Genomic DNA, 21,696 nt, shown 5'->3' with positions numbered 1-21,696 from the left:
TTGTTAGGTACGACATTCCGTTTTGAATACTTCTTCAATGGTTTATACTTTTTTTTTTTTTTTTTTTTTTTTTTCTATTGCAAGTTTTGTAGTATTTGTAACTGTAGAGATTATTTTGTCTTCAGAGTAAATAAATATATTTGAACGGGAGGTTTTGGTCTTTGGATTTTATTTCAGTGGTGAAGTTGCTGTGTATACAAAGCTGCTGATTGTTACTCAGTGAGCTGATAACTGACAAATCAGAATATTAAATGTGAAATTAGAACAAAAGATCCATGAATCAGGGACTAAAACATTTAATCAGTTAAAAGAAAACACTGTGGAAATAAGAGAAAATTGGGATCATGTCATGTTGTCATGTTTAACAGAGATGTTTGTGGTAATAACATAATTATTGAAATTTGAATCAGATGTTTTAATATCTTCCATCATCACTTAAAACCAAGACAAGTCAGACTGAATATTAAAACGTTGAGCAGTTTAAACGTAGGCCTACACTGCCCTCTAATGGTGGTAGTCAGAACATCAATAAGGGAGACAAAATACAGTTTTACTTAAGAAGAAATGACAAAAAACAACTTAACAAACAAGATAAATGGCATTAGCTAACTCAAAATCAGTGTTAAAGGGTCAGTTTATCCATATTACATCATAGTAACAAAGATTTTCTAACTTTTCCCTAGTGGAATGCAATGTTTTGGTTGTATGTGTTAGATTTTGAAATATCCACTTCTGAAACTAAACATTGCATCTGAAATGTCAACATGTTTTTCTACAGAAAACGTCCTCGTATAATCCACAGAGCTTGCTGCAAAGACAGTTGGTAGTCATTTTCACACTGAAAAAATAACACAAAACATCCTAGAAATCAAATCAATATATTAAATGTGTATTTATTTTTATTTTATTTGATTGGGATGATGCAATTTAACATAGTTCCAATACAGAGTTGCTGCACAGAGTTTGTAGTTATTGCTAATTTGCAACTCTCAAATAACGCTGGGTTCATGGATGTGCTATTGAGGGATACTGTTGTGCAATAATGCAATACACAAAGGAAATGGAGAAGCCACTAACAGCTGCAAAAAATTAAAACAAATTGTGAATGGTGGTGATACAGCTTTGTGAATAACCCAGAAAACAAAAAGTAACTATTAGATACTTAGAAAAACATTTTTGCTGTCTATTTGTGAAGTTTAACTGGAGTTTGTTGCCATTTGATTGTACATCTTGTTAGTATAAAACTTTTTTTTTTGTTGTTTTTTGTTTTGTTTTGTTTTTTGTTACATTAACTGTAAAAACAGTATACCAAGACAAATATAACATATAACTTCCTGTGTACATTTATGGACTATAACATGTAATTTGGGCGAACTAGCCCTTTAACCTTTAATGCTCAGATGCAAGTACACTCTTCAGGTATGATGTTGGGCAAGGTCTCATACTTAAACGAATACCCGCCATCAGATGTTGTGGTGATCCTCAGGGACTTCATGGTTCCTGGGACCGGAGCGCAGCACTGTGTGATCCCCAGCATGGCGGTGGTTCGATCCCAGGCCGAGCAGTTCCCGTGACAGTAGTAGAAAGTCAGCACTTTGGGTTGGATGATCCAGTAGTCCCAGCCCAGCTCCTTGAAGCTGATTTCGATTTCTGCTCGGTGGCAGTCGCTGTGTTGTGGTCTCTCCCCGGAGGGACGCTGGAACAAGTCGATGGCAGAAGGAGACCAGGGTATGGTTACTGCTGCATGGCGGGGTGAATGGACAGGACCACGAGGCTGTGCATGGAGGTAAAGGAAGGGTATCTTGTCTGATTCGTTGGCGTGACATTGGCAGGTGGCACAGCGGACTTGGAGCAGGAAAGGGCCCTCAGCCACAGAGGCCAGCAGGTTCTGATCCAAGCTGTAGGTGGTCCATCCATCTGAGCTCGTCTTTGATGGAGCCTCTGCCGCCTGAAAAAGCTGCTGAGCTGATGTGAGGATGAACAGCTGGGCAGAGGAGTTGGCTGCAGCTCCTTCTTCGCCCGCATAGAACCAAAAGTAGGCAGATGTGACCAAGGTCTCCTGGTTGTTCACGGACGGCTGGAAGTAATATGTGAAGTGGCTGTTGGTGGTTTCTTCGGGAGCTGAGTAAGATCTGGCACAGGATGAGTCTGCCAAAGAAAGATCAGAGAGCAGTCAGAGAAGTTTATTCTGTTATTACTGGACCATCTGGGAGTGCTTGATTCAGATCAACCCATAGACTGCACAAATGTTTACTGGAATACTTTCATTTTTCTACAAACAGAAAGTTATGCCATCAGAATAATTTGAAAGCTGTATAATCACGAAACAAATCTTCACACAGTGGCTTTAAATTTACCATTATCTCCATGTGCTGCAAGGGCACCTGCTTACCCCCATAATTTGTTACACCATAAACTAAATTAGAAACAAGTTCTGCTGTTTGGCATGATTTGTTTCAGACTTGCATCATGTTTATAGAGAGTATATTGCATTTTCTAAATATTGCATTGCAAGAAGTCCAGTAGTTTCAAAGAAGAAATACAAAATGACTACAAACTCATACAAAGAAATATGAATGTAATATTAGATTCTAGGTCACTTCTGGGTCGAATTATTCCTCTTCAGGCAAAACTTTTCTAATCACTGAGCAACTCTGCTGCTCGTGCTAAATTGTTTTATTTATATATTAATATTTAATCTAAAATCTGCACAAATTGTCCAATGAGGCGTTATTGTCAGGAAAATAATGACGCTACAGTCACTTAGCAGACGCTCACATGCTTCACTGATTGGAAAATGGCTGAGATTTATTTTCACATGATAAGATGAGCTTTGCTGTGCAGTTACTATGCAAGGAAGATATGATAAAACTGTGCTATATTGGAATGTAAATACGTATTATTTTCTTTTACTATGAGTAAAACTGGATTTGTATCATTTCATCTTATCGTGTGCTTTAAAAAAAATTCCCAGGAAACCTAATCACTGACTTGAAATAAAGGGTGCAAAATGGATGGGAAAAAGAGATTTAGAGGTGATATTAACAAAGCTTCTCACCAGAACTGGGGAAGAGAATAATTTGAAATGTTTCCTGGTTCGGACTGGTGTGATGATTGACCCACGCTGTCCTGCTAGTCCTAGGGGTCCTCCGGGGTGCATGCCTTTCTTCTGGTCCTGCCATGTCCCTATCAGGACCCCGCACCACCGTGTCCACAGGTGGCTCCTCCAGCCCCAAACCCTCCAGAACCCGCTCTCTGAACCAGGACAACACCACTTCCCTGGACAGCTCCTCTCCACAGCAGGCTTGTGCCAAACTGTGGATCCACAAAGAACCCAGGATAAAGAGAGCACAGGCCACCATAACTGTACAGTAAGACAACCAGGAAAGACTTTTTTTTTTTGCCGTTCCAGAGAAGTACTGACTTTCTATAAGTAAGGAATTCCAATTAACTCCAGAAATTTTATTCTCTCCTTCTGTTTGGCTCTGCAGCTATCTGAGTCTGAGCGAAGTCTGCAGGCAAAAGCATTTTGTTGTCAACACACAAACGCAAGATAGCAAAGAATGACCTTGACGGATGGGATGTTGCAGTATCTGTTTCTGTGATTGTTTCACACAGTATTGAGTGGAAAGTGTCTGCATGTTTTACTGTTCTCTACTTTTGTGGCCTGGTGAGTTGCTTTTGGGCTGTTTAGTTGATGTATAGGTTGAAGATAAGGGTCAAGAAATCAGCCACTGGCATGCAGTGTACAGTGCATGTGCATTATTAATGTAAAGCACACACACGGACGAGTTTAACTTAGTCTTGGATTGTGTTGAAAAGATTTTAGATGTTCCCATAAAAAGGCAAATACACAGAAATCAGGTTTCTTTGTGTTTGTATTAGTTGTAGCTGAAAACATTAATCTGAGGCCTACAGTCGTTGCAAAATAGTTAATTAGTGTCCTGCCTGCTTTGACTTCATCACAGCAGCCATATCTATAACAACACACACCTGTTTTCCCACAAAATAAAAAGCCTTTGTCTACTGTAACGGAAACGTGTGTGTGTGTATGTGTGTGTCTTCTTTGTCTGACTGGCCTTGAATCCTTCGAAGAGAAATATTTTTTCTTTCATAATGTGTGTCTCTGAACAAGGACATTTTATCAGTTCAACAGTGAACCAACCGACTGTCACTGAGTTGTTTTAAAATAGGATGTTGACAAAACAATGTCACAAATCACGGTCAGAGTACTAGTTTTTCAAGAGCTTTCCACCATATCTTATGGTTTACATCAGAGGATGGAGTTTGCTAAGTTGTCATGGAGAAAAAAAAGCAAAGTCCCATCAAGTTGAAAGCTTTGTTGTTTTGTACTGTTTCCAAGGTCAAGAATGAATCTTCATGCTCACGACAAAGTATTTGAAAAACCCGCAATATCTAAACAAAAAATGATTAGTAATCATTTAATTATGTATTTACATTAACCGTTAATTTTAGTTAAAGTACAGGTTTATCAAGTCTGCCTTAATGCACTTGTCGGGTACTTAGACGAACATTGAAACAGGTTTTTCTTGCTATAATAATTCCTCCCGTTTATACTGACCATCAGTTGATCCCTTCATAATGCACTTAAAATATAAGTAACGGAGGCCAAAATCCACAATCAAAAATGTATTTAAAAGTTTATCTGAAGCTAATATGAAACTTTGGTCATCCAAATGAGTCAAATCAAGTAGATATCTTTCAATATCACAGTCGTTTTAATGCCAAAGTCCCTCTTTTTGTTACTAAACACTGTCCAAGGAAACACAAAGAGGGAATTTGATGTTTAAAAGACTGTAAATGTAGCAGATATCCACTTGATATGACTAACTCAGACTGCTGAAGCCTCATATAAGCTTCAGATAAACCTTTAAATCCACTTTTGCATGGAATGTGGGGTTTGTTCCCTATCACTTACATTGTAAGTGCATTATGAGGGGACCTACTGATGGTCAGTATAAACAAAAGGAATGATTACAGCGAGGAAAACCTCTCTCAGTGTTCATATGGGCACCTGACTGTTGCTTTAAGGCAGACTTGAAAAATTGTGAACCCACCCTTTCAATCAAAGCCATGTAATTTTGCTTAACAGCAACCACTGTGGCCACAAATGGAAATTACAGGATAATCACATTCATTTTCCCCTTATAGGCCTCTTCCACTGAAGATATTTTGACATGTCACAGTAGGAAAAACAAACACATAGCGTTAAATAATAAAATGTATCTGCTTCTGTTTCAGGGTTCTGGTATTGTTTATGCTGGCACAATACTGTCACATTGTCTTGGCTTTCAGAACACTTGAGTACAACAGAGCCATTGTTAGCTTTATTAGCAACACCTGTGCTTTTCCTGCTGTTGACAATTCAAAATGTCTGTTGTGAAAAAGCCCTATTTCCCAAAATTCCCTTTACTTAGTTGCTCTAAAGATCATTAGACAACCTGGCTGAGAGTGACTGGAGTTGGAACAAAAGCAAGAAAACAAACATGTCTCCAGATGAGGTAATGTTTTTACTTCTGACTTTCTACTCTCTACTCTACATTTATTTGACAGCTTTAGTAACTTTTCAGATGAAGATTTGACACAATGGATAATGCAACAAGCTTTTAAAATACAACACAGATGAAACCAGTGGTTTCCAACCTTTTTGGCTTTTGACGTTGTTACATAAAGCAGTGTGTAGACGGGGTCACATTTCAGATGTCTATGAGTTGTTAACAGCTCCAACCAAATAGTGATTTTTTCCCTCTAAACTTTTCACATGGTTTCATTTCAATAAATATTCAAATGATCCAATAATTCGCCAAAAATCAAAGATTAGAGAAAAAGTCAAAAAACTTGTTTTTAAGGTTAACATGACAATAGTTTTCATTCAGAGGCTAATAATACCTGTTTATTAGAATTAACTTATTATGAACATTTGGATCACAGAAGGATAAACTATGGATGCAATGTTAAAGTGGTGAAAGCTTAATTATGCAGTATGATGCTGATAGTCTTAACTGTTAGAACTGAGTATCATCAGGTGTAATCTGAAAGCACCATACCCTGTTTCTACCAGTAGAGGGCAGTAAAATACTACATCACCATTCTGTACAGTATGTGTCTGTTTCATGACAGTTAACATGTTTTGGCCAAATATAAGATATTTTGCTCCGACAGCTGATGGTGGAGAAACTAAATTTGAGTCTCTTCAATGTAAATTTTTAATTTTTTGTTGCATCTAGAGCTGCAATGATTGGTTGATTAATTGTTTTGAGTCATTTTTTAAGAAAAAAAGTTTCCAAATTCTCTGATTCCAGCTTCTCAAATGTGAATATTTTCTGGTTTCTTTAGTCTTCTGTGACAGTAAACTGAATATTTTTGGGTTGTGGACAAAACAAGATGTCTGAAGTTGTCAGCTTGGACTCTGGGAAACAGTGATCAGCATTCTTCACCATTTCCTGACATTTCATGGACCAAACACCTATGTGCTGTTTTTTTTTCAGTCTGATGCCTGAAACTTCATCACTGAAGGCTGTAAATGTGCAATAAAGCCAAAAAAGCAGCAATTAACATCTTCTCATCTCCTGCAGGTAGGTGACAGTGTTTGTCTCCAGGTGCATTTGGGTGTCGGTTTGTACTGTGCAGTTTGTTCTCTTAATGTGTGATATCTAAGAAATGATCACAGACTCCCAGCATTTCACTTGCCACAGAGAATTCACAGAAATAATTCAGCATAAATAAGTAGTTTGGTTTATAAGACCTGCATGTCTCCCCCTAATTGCTACAGCTGAAGGTCAAAGTCATTACTGTATGATTGTAAGGACAAAGAATTACAAAGATATTATGTATGTATGAATACAGAAACAAATATTAGACTGAACAGAATGAATTAACAGAAATACATCTACAAATTGATAAATATGGGAAATGTTACTGTATAGTCCACAATGTTTCTTTGTCAAATGGAATTTCATCTAATAACTCATATTAACTCATAACAGCTTGTTTTTTTCAGTGAACATTTGTGTTTTTTAATATATTTTAATATTTTTTTTGTACTTTATATAAAAGTTTTTGTTTGCCTTGATAGAAATCTGCAAGACTGACAACAAAACATCTTCCTTCATTAGTGCATATTCTTCATGTTTAGTAATAGACAACACTTTGATTTGAATGCAGAAAAAAATGTATTGAATTCACACATTTTCTATAAATGGAATGCAGCATCCAGGCATCTCTGGAAAACTCGTCTTAGTAAACCATCAAAATGCGAAAAATCCTCAGACATCACATCACATGACACTGGAGGCATTACATCACTCAAATTTGGCAAAAGTAATCCATCATCAGATACTGGGGAGACTGGTCACACTCACACTGTACTGCTTCCAAGATTGCTTTGGTTGACAGGAATCTCACACTCTTGCTTGTTTTCACACCTGCAGATGTGTTGAAAGAGAAGTGTCACCACAATAATTATTAGTCTACATCTGTTATTACATTTATTTTATTTCTTAAATTTCACTTTCTGTAGTGAAAACCTCCTTGGTCAATTCACCCAAAATACAAAAAAAACCCCAAAAACAAACCTATATTCTCACCTCTCTGTATTGATATTTAGCCATGCAGGGTTTGGTTTTTATTGCTTTTTATGTACATATCTCTCACTAAAAAATGTCTGCCACCACCCACAACTTAATAGTTTAAATACCTAATAAGCCTGTATATCAACAAAACATTCAAATATATAGAAATGCAATATATCCTTAAATTTCAAAAATTCAAATAAGAAACTAATGAAACAGAAGGCTCTGTTGTGCAGGTGTTACGGTCAAGATGCTTGTATGTGACTTTCTGGATTGAAATGAGTCTCTCATCTAATAAGTAAAGGGTTATAAAGACAGAGAGAGAGCCCAGACCAAAGTTGATTTGCTTGGACTTGTATCATTTGTCCTGTAGCTTCAGTAGAGATATCCTAATAAATGTCACTGTGGTAGACATGGACAGAGGAAAGTCTCAGATTAAACCTCAGTACCAGCAGTTACAAATAATACAAGAAGCTAATGCATCATTTTGCTTGTTTTAAGACAGACAAATATAATCAAAAACAGTGGAGCTCCAGCACTTCAGCCCTTTTCCTTGCAATGAATAATTAGTTTAGCCAGATGTCATTGTTTAATTGTTTAATTTCATAAACCGGAAACTTCTGCAGCAAGCTGAAAATCTCTCAGGGCCCAGATGTCACCACAGCGACAGCTTCTTAAATGAAACCTGCAGGATGAAACCAAAGTGATCGGAAACATGTCCTTTCATGCCCTTTCAAGCTCGGTCATCCATTAACTGAGCTCCACACAGGTTGGCATTTCTCCTTAGAGAGGTGTCAGCGTGCTTTGCTCAAGTTATTTCCACAAGGAAACCGGCAGTTTACCTACAGTACATACATTCATACAAATGAATACTGTAAAATTGAATTGATAATTTGAAATCCTTGTTCTTAAACAGGATTGCAGTTTACAGAATAACATTTAGAGAATATAAGAGGACACTTCTCTGTTGAGCAAAAAGGAAAAAAAAGGATTGATTATAGTATAGAAGAGATAAGGTTTTAAAAGGCACAAACAAAAGAAAATAAATACCTGTAAGAGTAGTAATAAATCCAGGTCCAACACCAAGCTGCAGCCAGGACTAATATATATATAGATATGGAACATTTTAAAATGTAATTGATCATATTAAGGGCATAAAACATTCAATGTTCTCACAGTTAAAGCCCACAAAAGACAACAGGAAGAGGTTGTTTACTCACAGTGGTTGTCAGTCTAATAGAAAGCATCTTGTCAGCCGAAGCAAGTGATGGTTAAATAGCAGACAGCAGCTTTTTATACAGTTTCTTCTTCTTTTTATCATATGCACACACACACACACATCCTGAAGTAGAAGAGTTTAATTGTACTTAACCTTATTCAAATCCAGATATTGGCTGTTGCTTGAGGAAATGTGCTGTATGCACAGAGAACGTCACGGCCGAGAAAATAAGTTTTGAGACTGAATAGTTCATTTAAAAACACATAAATAATGATCTGACTCTCCGTCTTAAGTAATCTGAAATTTACAAGGATAAGATTCAATATTTTGCTTTTTTGTCAACAATATGGCTCACAAATGTATAATCAAGTTTTTATATAAAGCCTTAATGCAATGATGCGGCTCATTTATGTCTTTTTAATAGTTTTTGGACAACAATTGAGCTCTGTGGCACAGAGGAATAAGCTACAGGCTTTGGCTGCATTGTTAATCGGATCAATTCATTGTTGATTTTGGTCTTTTCATGGGATTTGTTCACAACATGAAAAGTATACAATATCTAGTCAAATGCAATAAGTGAGTAAATGTACTGAACTTGAGTACTTTGTTATGCCCCCTTATAATTCTTCTAAATATTGACATTTTTACTCCATTATACTACATATCAGATTAACAATTTACATATAATATATATAAATAATATCATACAAAGTCTGTTCTGATATTATTTCTTTGGAAAAATACTACAAATGGAATAACAACAATAATTGCATTGTATCTATTGTGATTGTTATAACCAGTTATATTATATTGTATTGTTATATCACTGCCCTACAGTTGTATGAATCACTAAGGCCTGTCTGTATTCTTAGACTTTCTTTTTATAGCAGCTCCAACTGTCACACGCATGCTGTCTCTGCCTGTCACACACACACACACAAGCATATACACACACACACACACACACATGAACACACACACACAAGCATATATGCACACACGCACACAAGGTCCCACACTCCAAGCCCTTTAGATAACATTATCAACCAAGATGTGTGTGTCACTTGAGTGTGTGTGTGTGCGTGTGTGTGTGTGTGTGTGTGCGCGTATAGGTCATACATGGCGGCCCAAGAAATGTGACCTATCCGCGGTGGTGCAGCTGTCGTTCCAAACCTGAGGGAGCTGGGGGTGAAGCAGTGAGACGGGGGGGAGACGGGAGAGAGAGAGGAGACAGATAACATGAGCTGATTTAAGTACTTATAAGCCTAAAAAGGTTAAAAGTATATATTTTCTTAGTACTCATTAAAAACGCACCAGACCAGAAGGCCTGAGTGGTTTGACATTTAGAGAAAAGGATCTCTGTCTCTGTCTCAACACTCTTCATCGGGGTTAAAGCTGTTGAAAGGGACCATGGCAGTGGCTGCTAATGCTCCATGATCTAGGGTGGACTTACACCTACAGCCGGTGCTCACTAAAGGACACAGAGAGACACGGGCTTTAGCAAATGATTTGAGATGAAATATTTTGTTCCATGGATCTTGTTACCTTAACTTGGACTTTGCGGGGAAGTCCAAAGGGATTCCTTTCAGCTTTAATGGCAAAAGTGAGGTAAGAAGCATTTCTTTCTATTATCGAGTTAAGGCTATTTTAGGAATCACTTTGGATCAGCATTATTAGTGAAACACTGTAAGTTAGTTTTAATAATTAGCTGAATCCTGATGTGTTCTTTGATATGTACAATAATTTGAACATTCAATTTATTGCCATTTTCAAAGAAAATGTAGTTTCTAACTGTCACATCAGATGAATTCATGAAATTGCAAGTTAAAGTCTTAAAACTTTAAAACACAAAAGAGGTTGCTCATAATTGCATCCCAAAATGACCCGTGTGATGTTTTATGATCTCACATCCCTTCATCAGTAGGATGAAGACACACCAGTAGTGCCTTTTTCCAGTTTAGGAAACAAGAACTACTTGGTTGATATTAAAGAGAGGTTATAGATGTTATATGTGGGTAGGGGATGAGAGGCAAAACCTGGCCTCCAATGTCAAAGTCAGACCACCTTCCCAAGACTTTTACAACTCACGTAACTCTTACGAACAACGCACCCTGCCTGTGTATGACCTGCTTCGAAACACCTGTTTTCAATGTAAGCCCACACATCTGTAGCATCTATCGTACCTTGACAGCTATTTCTGTCTGTGTGGCACGTCAGGTGACATGATAAACAACAAGTCTACGGTACAAGAAAACCAAGGTCAGTTCTTGCTTTGCTTTTAGTAAATTTCATAAATTTGGGGGACTTGTTTTTAAAAAAGAATGGTCCAAATTGATGCAGCAGAGGCTGACATATTGTGACTGCAAGTCCCGAGACTCTGAAAAGCTGCATCATACACCTAATATGCTCCATAATGCAACTTGATAGGGTCTATGGTCAGACTGTCCCTGCCCATGTCTTTAAAAGACGTGTCTACAATTTGAAGCTGATCTACTCGGATGATGTTACTTGAGTAATTTTCTTCAGACTTGACAAAGGTCCCCCAGAGCCACAGAAGACATTATACAACTGTTTTCGCAGGCAGAGTAAGACTCCCCGTCTCTCTCTCTGAGTAAATTGATTTGGGCATGTAAAATCAGTGGAAGCTCTTGCACAAATGCAAGAGTTCCCTTTTAAAAAAAGTCTAAACAAATGACCAGTATTTTCATTTTTCTGGTGACCACATTCACTTAAAACCTTGTTGTCAAACTGTAAGATGTCAAAACTGTGATGCCATTCTGATTGTTGTAATCTGGTTATTACAGTACATTCCCAGGTGCAACAGCCCAGGTCGAGCATCCTCTGCACTCCCCATGAGCCCAGAGATATCTGAGCCAATGGAGTATTTCAGAAGACGCCTCCAATAAATGCAGCTCATGTTGAAACCACAATCAGTTACAAGATAAAAAATTACAGTTCATAAAAGAAGTAGGTAAAGAAATCAAGATGGAAGAACGCCCAGTACCCAGCCCCAGTCTTGACATCCCTTCCAAGAGGGCCAAAGTCACCAAGGACCAGGTTGTACCAGACAGCAAGACTTTAACTCAGGAACCCACGCCGCCAGTTTTCAACCGTAAACTCCGCAAAGCAGCAGTAGGAACAGGCTGTGATATCCGTCTGAGGGTGTCAGTGGCAGGATTTCCAAAACCTTCTCTGACATGGTACCACAATGACAAGCTCCTTCCTCCATCTGAAGCCCAGGACTCTGGGGGGCTGTGGATACGCGACTGCCACACCAGTGATGCTGGCTTGTATACCTGCATGGCTACCAATGAGTTAGGAGAGGCGAGCTGCAGTGCTGTCTTGGCCATCATGGACCTTGGAGAAGGTAATTTAAAAGCACCGAATCATACTTTTTTTTTTTTTTTTTAAGAGTTCTGCGTCATGACATTGGATTTTTAAGCTGACACTTCTCTTTTAATCAGGTTAATGTCAATCTGTAGTTTCTTTAACATCCAAAATAGACTATTTCCTTCCTAAAAGATTAAAATCTGGTAAAACTAATTTCCATTCTCTACACTTATTAATATTTGATCCCTTGAAACATCATACCTGTCAGTGCCTCCAGGATAAAAAAAAAGTGATTGTAGATTCAAGACCGTGTTTTGAATATTAGACAGTATCTCTGTCCTTCCTGCTCTGGGAGATACTTAAAATTAGCTTGTGGATTAAGTAGAGACTCAAATTAGTTGGAGGAGAGGAGTGTCACCTGCTGTTGCTTTCTACTAGCTGCACAGCTGAACCCATCACCTCTTGAACCCCTGGGTGGTGTTTGTTGTGTTTACTGAGCTGAGGAAGTTGGGATTTGGGCACTTGTTAAGAACAGGGCTGCCATTCTTAGTCTGAACATCTGCCAAATTTGATACAAGTCAGGAAGCAGGGGAAAATTTTCCATTAGCCTGGGGAAAAAAAAACATTTTAAAGATGTTAAACAAAGAAAATTCATTAGACTGACTGCAGCTGGGAACACGATTGTAGTTGTATTTGTCAATCTGTCATTATTAGTTGTATTACCGGTCTGAAAACTTGCAGTTTGTAACATAGTGCAAACAATGACGTGATAATAAGGTCAACACAAGTCTACAAAAAGATTATATAACTGCAAATAGATGTTTGCTGTGAGACTTTGAGTACTCCCCAAGTTCTTATTACCACAGTTCAAACAACACAAGGTTACTATCGTACTTGAAACATTTCATACTATGGTTTGAAACTAAGAGGTCTTCAGTGGTTGTTCTGCTTGTGGATTGTTAAGCAGTCCATTTTGGAGCAATGGCAAAAGTTAAGCTCATTTCATTCTGAAAAATTGTCATTTGAGAGAGGCTAAATATTGTGATTTTGATTCAAATCAATGTGTGCAGATTTATAATTCTTACATGGTGTTTGCAGTCTGTTTGTGTAGATTGAAACCTCCAGGATTTGAGCTTTGTATAAGTAAACATTTGTAAGCTGACACGCCAGCTGATTAACCGGGACAATGAGATGATGATCAAGCTGTAAAGATTATGTCTGTGTTAAAGCTAGTCTATTAACGTACTGCTGACGTCTCAGCTCTGTAACACATCCAAAATTAGAATACTTCGGTTGGATAGCTTCGCTCGTGGTGGTCATTCTGTCAGCATAAATTCACACAGCAAAGCATGCAAGACATAAATTATCTTTCTGAAAGGCTACACTAGCAGCAGTCCCCGGGCTGCTAGGTCTCACTCTCCCCTCTTGCACTGTAGACATAACATTTGCCTTCCCCCTATGAGACAACTAAGTTACTATTTAGCACAGGTTATATGAGGCAAACTAACCATTTAGTGGAAAAAGAAACATGCAGAGCAGCATGAAAATGCATTGCTAACATGTCTGGATGCTCTGTGACTTGCTCAAGGACACTTCAGCATGATGGATTTGAGTGGATTGTCTATTATTTCCCAGTTTATCTTGTCACGTGTACCTAGCAGAGATAAGGATAGCATTTGTCAGTGATGCTTCTGTAGCTTTTTTAAGCCAGAGATAAGCCGTTACCAGAGTCCTATATGTCACATATAGCTCTATTTGTCATATGTCATAGTCTGTGGTGAAAGTAGTACCTAATTTAAATAATTAATTAGTCTCGTAATGGCTGTTTATTCTTATTCTATTATGTGATATAATGTACATACTGAAGGTTTCTAGAGTGTATTTGGCTCACAGTTAAACAGTTTCAATAATCTTACACCATTGTCTGCGAGAAACATCAAGATTGAAACTTGTAAAGGATGATCCGATTCCAGATATTCTTTCCTGATTAATTTTATCGAGGACATTCAAGCAGTTCATGCATCATGTTTTCAGTCTGCACAAACTGCAGTGAAAATGTATCCAGACTTCAAATCCTATTGTGTGTTGCTTTTCTGTTTCGTTAAGGAACAATTCAGCAGAAATTTAACAAGTGATTTCTAAAGTTTTGGCTTGTCAAAGGGATAAAAACATACTGATAACTACAATTAGCAAGAATTCAAATTCGATGGCGTAAACGCACCTGATCAGTTTGCATCCTTCCTTTGAGCCCCATGCGTAGAAAGCAGAATATGGTTTGCAAGTGAGATCATTGTAATGCTGGTTAAATTTGATCATAGGCTTGTTGCCAAGGCCTGTGGGGAAAGCTTGACAGTTGAGGTCGCATGTCACCAGCTCTCTCACTATGAGCTGGCACACATGGTCCAGCTGGTATTACACTCAGCACCTCTCTGCCTCACTCTCTCTCTCTCTTAGTTTTGATCTTCTCACTTCAGTCAAGCGTCAGTTTCAACTTTTTGACCTCTGTTCCTCATAACCTTCTTCTGCTCTTTCATTCTTTCTTTTCTTTCTCTCTTACTGAAGCCCTTCATCTTTTGTTGCTCCGCTAACTGCGGTTGGATTTAGGATTTAGATCTAACACCGCTACAAGACCACCGGTCCATTTTTATCTGTCTGTCTTGTCAATGTTTTGATTAATCCCTCTCCGGTCGCTGTCACCCTCTTATGTTACTTTCTCTCTCTTTAGGCTTGGACTGGTGTCAGACTTAAGTCATAAAAATGAGGATTTAAGACTTGACTTACTTGAGACTTGACCTGAAAGCAAAAACACCCTTTCAAGTTTTGGAATATTTAAAAATGCAGCTTTGAAAGGAAAATATTCAAATTATGTCATTAAAAACAGTCCTATCTCTGTGTTTCTTGCCCAGCTTTGGCTCGATTAATGTTACTATATACATGAATCCAGCAAACGGGTACTAGACAGAAAAAAGCTTAACCACTGTGTCCTCATTTTTATGTTTTCTGAATCGTCTTTCTGTCTCTCTCTGACCTCTGCCTCCCTCTCTTCCATCTCTCCTCTTCTCTTTCCCTGAGGATATTTATGGCTTGGTATGTGCCGTGCCAGCCAGAGGGCTCGTGCTCTAGTGATGTGTGGATGCCGCCGGCCCCCTTCTCCGATGGCACCAGCAGACATCACAGATAATTATAGCATCACCACGGTCAAGACGCGGTGCTGTCACACTCAATCACGCTCAAGCGTGATGAAAGAGACCGGGAGGGTATGCTGGGGAGGCTGGTGGTGGTGGTGGTGGTGGTGGTGGGGTGACTTGTGAATGTGTGTTTGCGTGGGTGTCTCTTAGTGTGTATCTGCGCACGTGTGTGTGGTTAGTTTTAATGGCTGTTCTGGCGGCTTTTGAGCATCACTCAGTGAGTCAGACAGCCAGTCAGTCAGGTCTGTCACTTTAAGATATCACCCTTAGAGATCAGACCAACCAGAAACCAGAGTAGTGCTGTGTCACAAGTCTAGACTACTTTATTGACGTCACCCAGTGGCGTAGCGTTTGATGAACATACTGTCAGGCATCTAAAGGCCAGATAAGCAGTTTGATGGAAGCTTAGAAAAAGCAGCACATCAGTCACCTGTGGTATTTTAAGCTATTTTTACAAAAGGAGACGGTTGCCGTATTGTGATGCAGGAGCATGAACATCCCAGACATGACTTGCAGTTATTCATTTAAAAGGTCTTTAATGCAGTGATTCCCTATCTGGGGGTCGGGACCCCCCCGCCCCCCTCCCAAGTGCCTGCAAGATATATTTGAGGAGCTGTGATTGGACAGAATAACAGGATAGGAGAAAAACTTTCTCCTATACAGAAATCAACTTTCCTCTGATGTTTTGTTTCTCTTTTTCTTTTGAATTATTGAATATTGTCATCTCCTCAGGCCTTAAAAGATTAGACTGAGAAGAAGAAAATGACTTTTTGGTTGGAACTGGTCACAACCGGCCGACAGTGAATTGCAAGTAGGGATTGTTTCTTTTTTTAAAGGGTCACATGCCAAAAATGTTTTGAAAAAGCTATAAGGCAAACAAATCATTTAAAAGTTGACAATAAAAAGTTTTGTGGCCATATTCTCTTTGTTTTGTTTAACTGATATTTGGTTTAGCTGAAGCAGGATTTGCAGGTTCTCACTTGAACTAGGCACCCGTTTTCATGTGATTATAAAAAAATATCTGTGTGCATCCTTGAAACAATGCAGAAAAGAGATTGTTGTGGTTTGGGTATAGATCCATCCAATCTGATAAGGCAGATTTAGGTTTCTGGGTCATAACAAACTTTTTTCTCTGTTGCGCTAGTCTCCACTTCAAAGCACTTGATGTTGTGGCTGCAACTTTTTGTTTATGGGCTTTTTTAAAGCTGTGCTCCAGCAATTTAGTACTGCATTTCCATATAGTTGGAGAACTCACAAAAAACATTTTAAAAAGAATGGTTAAGATCAATGCAGCAGGACCCATCAACATTTTTAGTCCCTAGTATATCAAGCTCCAAAAACACTACATTGACCAACAGATTTTTTCATTATATGGCTGCCTGGTCAACGCCCATGTCTTTCAAACTCCACACAGGCTTTATGTTAAGAATTTATAGTTTCCAAGCTCAAGTTAAGATAACCCTGATGTCATCATAAGGGCTTATTTTCCTAGACTTGTGTCAAAAGACATTAGATAACTTTTTTTACGGATCTGTAATTCATGTCAAAATTTGGTGGAGTACACAGTAACATGTCACCAGGTTGATAAACGATGTCTGCTAATAAAGGCTACCAAATGCAGATTAATAAATGGCTCATATGTCAAATAGGAAGTAATATTTGTATTAGAAATTTTGCATTAGCCAGTAAGCAAATCAGACGTGGTTAGAGGACAGTAATTGTTAGCGATTAGATGCAGTTAGAGAACAAACACGCTGATATAAATCAATATGGAGACAAATCATTGGTTCAGTCAAATGCAGCAGAGGAATTAACCATTCCTGCTGGAGACAGTGACAGTCATTTAGATGCAATCATTTGCTAGAGATGTAGTTTTCCAGAAGATTTAATCCCCAATACGCCGGATCTGTTACATCTCCTGAAAAAGATCTATAAACAGAGTGACAGTCGTGCTGTACTGTCCTGTACAGGACAAGCAGCTCTATAAAACTTACACTTGTGGTCAGTGTTTGGTATTCTTATTCACGAGACAGTCTCAGCAAACGGCTCTGGTGATCTATAACCACATTCATATTTAGATTGCAGTGAATTCCACACATGTAAAGCATCACTTAGCTGTCTGAAATACATCCACCTCCTTTCAACTGGTGTCCCTCATTGTCCCATAACATAGTGCAGTTGTAACATATCATTAATGGTGTATTACAACATGTCTGCCTTGTACTAGAGTTTCAAAGCAGAGTGACCCACAGAGGACAGCAAAGGTTGTTGGGTTTCTGTATAGCAGTGCGTTTAATCTCCTGCTATAAGTGGGGGGGGGGTGGGGGAGCTTCAGGCTCTCTGAAAGGGGGTGCAGAGGGAAGGTACAGTACAACTGGAGGGGTCGTAGTATGCGGGACTCGAAATAGACGGCTGAAGTTGGCAGTCAAAGTTAGGGGGGACTGGGGGAAGACAGGGAGAGGGCAAGAAAACTAGATATGGGCTGAGGAAGATAAAGTTTGAAGGTCCAGCAGCCATCTTAAGACGGCATATCCTTGCTTGGCCAATACCTCATTTCATTTTGGAGGAGAAGCCATTTCAAAGACATTATCTGAAGAGCAGATGTAACTGGAACATAAGCATGTTAGATCCATTTTGCAGAAGTCACCTTGTTTTTATTGACTCGATGGGAAAGTTGAGGAAAACTTGGACCTAGAGGAGACGTTCTTTTGAAGAGAAGAAGCCATCTAGTGGGAACATACAAGGGAAGGAAAGAGCTATGCTGCGGAGGGAGCTGCTCGATGCAAGGAAGGCTTTGAGGAGCGTTAGGGAAGATGTGAGTGGGCCGAGAAGTAAGAAGCAGAGAGGTGAGTGGGAGCCGTTAGAAACACAATATTGTAAAATGGTTTGTTTGGGGATCCTTTAACAGGTTGAAGCAACAGAAGGCTTGTATTGTAGCAGGGAATTATAAAATGCATCCTCAACTAAGTGGAACAGCTGTAATGAAAATTAAAACAAGGTAATACACTTGAGGCGGCTATTATTGCTGCTTAATTGGGTTCAGTTTGTGTCTCTTCTCTGCTTTTCTCTCTTCTGTGAAGCTGCAGCTATTCATGGATTCTTCTTTTAACCGCAGGCTATACTTTGAGGTACAGCAGTCTTGTTTGTAATAGTGCAAATATGCATATAGTCGCCCATAAACACTCAAATGATCTGTTGTTTTCTCTCAAATTTCCAACTGGATCACATTTTAAAGAAAATGGTAATGATGAGCCTCATCTTTTTTTAGTCAAGAGCTACCCTGGAACCAGCATGTACAATTAGATGTCTTTAACAAAAATGGCTAAATTCGCTTATCCGGGACTCATGTAATGAAGAAGCTATTTCCAGAAACCCAATCCATAATCCAAATGAAAACAAAAGGGCCTTCCCACTGCCAAAATCCAAGGAAACCTGCCACAACGAATTGATTAAAAGGACATTGACTACCATAGGCTAACAGCAAAGTGTTTAAATGCTTTCTGATTCTGTCAAAGGTTTGTTTTCATCAATAGTATTCAAAATCTAGTTTTTTCATTTACAAAATGTTTATTTTACATAATTGAGTTGACTCTTATAGGTAAAACACCTGTAATTATTTGGTTAAAAAAATTACAAAGAGCTTTCGTTTGAAGATGCTGTTATTTTCTGGTAACTGAGGACTTAAAACATTATATTTCACATTTCTTATATCCTTTAATATCATTATTTTTCTGGATAAATGTGTCTCAGTTCAGTCTGTTACAGGCCATACACAGCATGGCATTCCTACTCTCTCTCCGTTCCTTATCGACCCAGTCCTCTTGTCTGGACTGCAACCAGCTTTTCACTGGCATACTGGAGCAGAGATAATCTATAACTGTTTGATGATTTCACATTCTCTAAATATTACATTCAAGTGGATTAAAGATTACGGACCGATTAATTAGTTTCTCCATTCTCACGAGGCAGCTGAGGCAATATCTGAGGGCTGTTTCCCTGGTGTTTGGTCTGGCAAAGGCTGTGTTTGTGTTCCATCCCTCTGGTACACAGTCATTCACAGGAACCCTCGGGGAATTTGGTCTGGATTAGGTGGTAGGATCGGGTTGCAGTGTGACTGTCAACATTGGCCACTGTCATGTGGGACTTCCAAACCACCTCACCATATGAACTGAATCAACATACCACCACTCATATTTGCCTCTGAAGGGCTCAGGGTGGCATATAAAGAAGTGTTTACTACAGTTTTTCTCTGTTGTTTAGATGCATTACTGTCAATTGATCTAAAACTTCAAATGCATTCACTTAAATTTCTTATCAGTGTTTTTTTTTCCACACAGTTCTCCTTAACAACTATCACATAGAAAGCAGGATTTAACACAAATACTGGCACTTGAAAGTGTGATGCCAATTCAACTCTGGCCTGATTATAATTAATAGCTAAGATATGGAGTGGGAACTGACTCTTGTTACATTTCTCCGTCTTTTTATAATCACTGAATTCCTGCAAATATGAAGTGCTAAAAAAGGTCTTTTGGTATGTTGGTTTTGGGAACACAACATAATTTTGAGCTTGTATTTGCAGCTGTGTTTTGTTACTATTCTCAAAATGTGGCCCTTTGTTTCTGAACAATAGAGAAAACTGCATAACTTATCATTACTGTCTGTACTGTTTTACTCCAAAATATTCCATTTTGGAGGATGTCGAACAAATGTTGTGTAGTTGCAAAGAAGTATATCATTAGATGAACACCAGGTTGGACAAGGACATCCATCATATGACATTAACTGTAAGCTAAGACGGTGACCTCCCCAAATTTGTCATCAGCACAGTAGGGCATCAGTATACACGATTTTGTTGCCAGTGATGAGGTTTTTCTTGAGTCCAGTGCTTTTCCAAACAGAAACCTGGTTAAAAAAGTAAAAAGGACACACATGATATGGAAGGTCTCGCTTGGTATGACAAGACTTGGTCTGCACTGATAAACAGAAACAGTGTGATCACAGTGGGATGTAACAGCAGCAGAATCTGTTTCCTGTTGCAGAGAGATTATGCCAGACTTGCTGCTGATAAAGCTGTATGCCTGGAAGGCATCCATCAAGGCTGCATCCACAGAAAGCAGCCTCTGTCACAAAATCGATGTGTTTCCGTGAAGTCTGCTTACTGTCTCGTTGTTTTAAGCTAATCAAACTACAGCAAGCTCCAAATTGCACCTGTCCAAAGTCTTTTTAACACTCGTTCGTTGTCCATGGTTTCTCCGTTTGGGTTGAAAATCACAGAAGCCAAACAAATTTGAAATCCGTAGGTCCGGCTGATTGAACAGAGATGTTTAAGTCTGCACAGACATGTCTGATACATGTTGTAGGTCAGGTCCAAGTTCATGTATACTGCAGGTTTAAACAGCACACCGGGCAGCGTGGCTTCCTGCACCATCCAACAAAACCAGATCCAAAGGAAGATAAATGATTCACAGCAAAATAAATCAAATTATGTTTCGCCTAATGGCTGATATTCTATGATATCCCAGCTGGAGATAGTTTGAAGCTGAGTCGTTGTGGCTTTTAGTGAGTATTAAAAAAAAAAAAAAACAACCCCTCATGAGAGATGTTTCCAAGCAGCATGAAATGGAAGCTTCGCCACGGTATCTGGCCTTTCATTGGACGGTGGTCATGGAGTCTTGTGTCATGATGGGCTTATCGATCCGGGGGGCGTTTGAACTGTTACTTGGGGGTGTATCCCGTATCACGCATAAAGCATTGGTATTGATTGCTGCACTTTCTGCCCGACCGAATGCCTCTCACTGGTGATGGATGGTGGAGGAGGAGGAGTGCGAGGCGGGCGAAGGATGAAGAGAGGGAGGTTTGTTAAAATAACAATAGCAAACTGCAATCCACATCTCTGTTTATCTTTAGTGAAAATGGATCTTTGAATCTAGTTTGGGAGGTATTTAAGATAAAAAAATATCACTTGCAGCTTGGTGATAATCATCAGATAAATGGAAAAAACAAAAAAAAGAGAGAAAGGCTTAATGATCCCAAACAAAACCCTCATCCGCTGAGCAACTCCTGATTCACGGCAGGAGTAAATCTCCCATATTGATTCTGTGTTTACAAGGCCGTAAACAGTAACATGCCTCACTTAACAACGCTAAAAAGCACATTGTGCAGCGAAGCAGTCGAGGATGGAAGTGCTGTGCTGAAATGTGAACGAGGAGTCTGGGCGGTTACTCAGGGAGTGAGATCTGGGTCTGCCTGTAATTATTTTTAGATTCATTTGATGGAGGAGGTGTGGAAAGCACAGATGTGTCTGAAAGAACAATTAACATGTGTCTGACTGTGTATTAGAAAGAGGGGGAGGAGGATAGAAGGT

The 21,696-nt window shown here is 38.9% G+C and overlaps 2 protein-coding genes across 3 annotated transcripts in view; one reads left to right on the top strand and one right to left on the bottom strand.

Moving 5' to 3' along the window:
* Window positions 1–41: 41 nt before the first annotated feature.
* Window positions 42–3,542, bottom strand: inha (inhibin subunit alpha). Its single transcript, XM_067582889.1, has 2 exons — window positions 3,059–3,542; window positions 42–2,148 (listed from the first exon to the last, which is right to left on the bottom strand). The coding sequence occupies exons 1-2, from the start codon at window positions 3,360–3,362 to the stop codon at window positions 1,397–1,399; spliced, it is 1,056 nt and encodes a 351-aa protein (XP_067438990.1). The 5' UTR covers window positions 3,363–3,542; the 3' UTR covers window positions 42–1,396.
* Window positions 3,543–5,341: 1,799 nt separating this feature from the next.
* Window positions 5,342–21,696, top strand: part of LOC137177319 (striated muscle preferentially expressed protein kinase-like) — a 55,397-nt gene continuing 39,042 nt past the window's right edge. Inside the window, exons 1-5 of one of the 2 annotated variants that reach the window (XM_067583501.1) lie at window positions 5,342–5,522; window positions 6,510–6,596; window positions 9,924–10,419; window positions 11,029–11,070; window positions 11,616–12,178. In XM_067583501.1, the coding sequence (XP_067439602.1) occupies window positions 11,797–12,178 (382 nt within the window). In that variant the 5' untranslated portion in view covers window positions 5,342–5,522; window positions 6,510–6,596; window positions 9,924–10,419; window positions 11,029–11,070; window positions 11,616–11,796. The remainder of the gene's footprint in view (window positions 5,523–6,509; window positions 6,597–9,923; window positions 10,420–11,028; window positions 11,071–11,615; window positions 12,179–21,696) is intronic. The other variant, XM_067583500.1, reaches the window with a different exon arrangement.

This window comes from Thunnus thynnus, chromosome 24 (genome assembly GCF_963924715.1).
Source record: "Thunnus thynnus chromosome 24, fThuThy2.1, whole genome shotgun sequence".
Classification (NCBI taxonomy): domain Eukaryota; kingdom Metazoa; phylum Chordata; class Actinopteri; order Scombriformes; family Scombridae; genus Thunnus; species Thunnus thynnus.
Note: the sequence above shows the minus strand (reverse complement) of the source record. Positions and strands in the feature narration are given on the sequence as shown.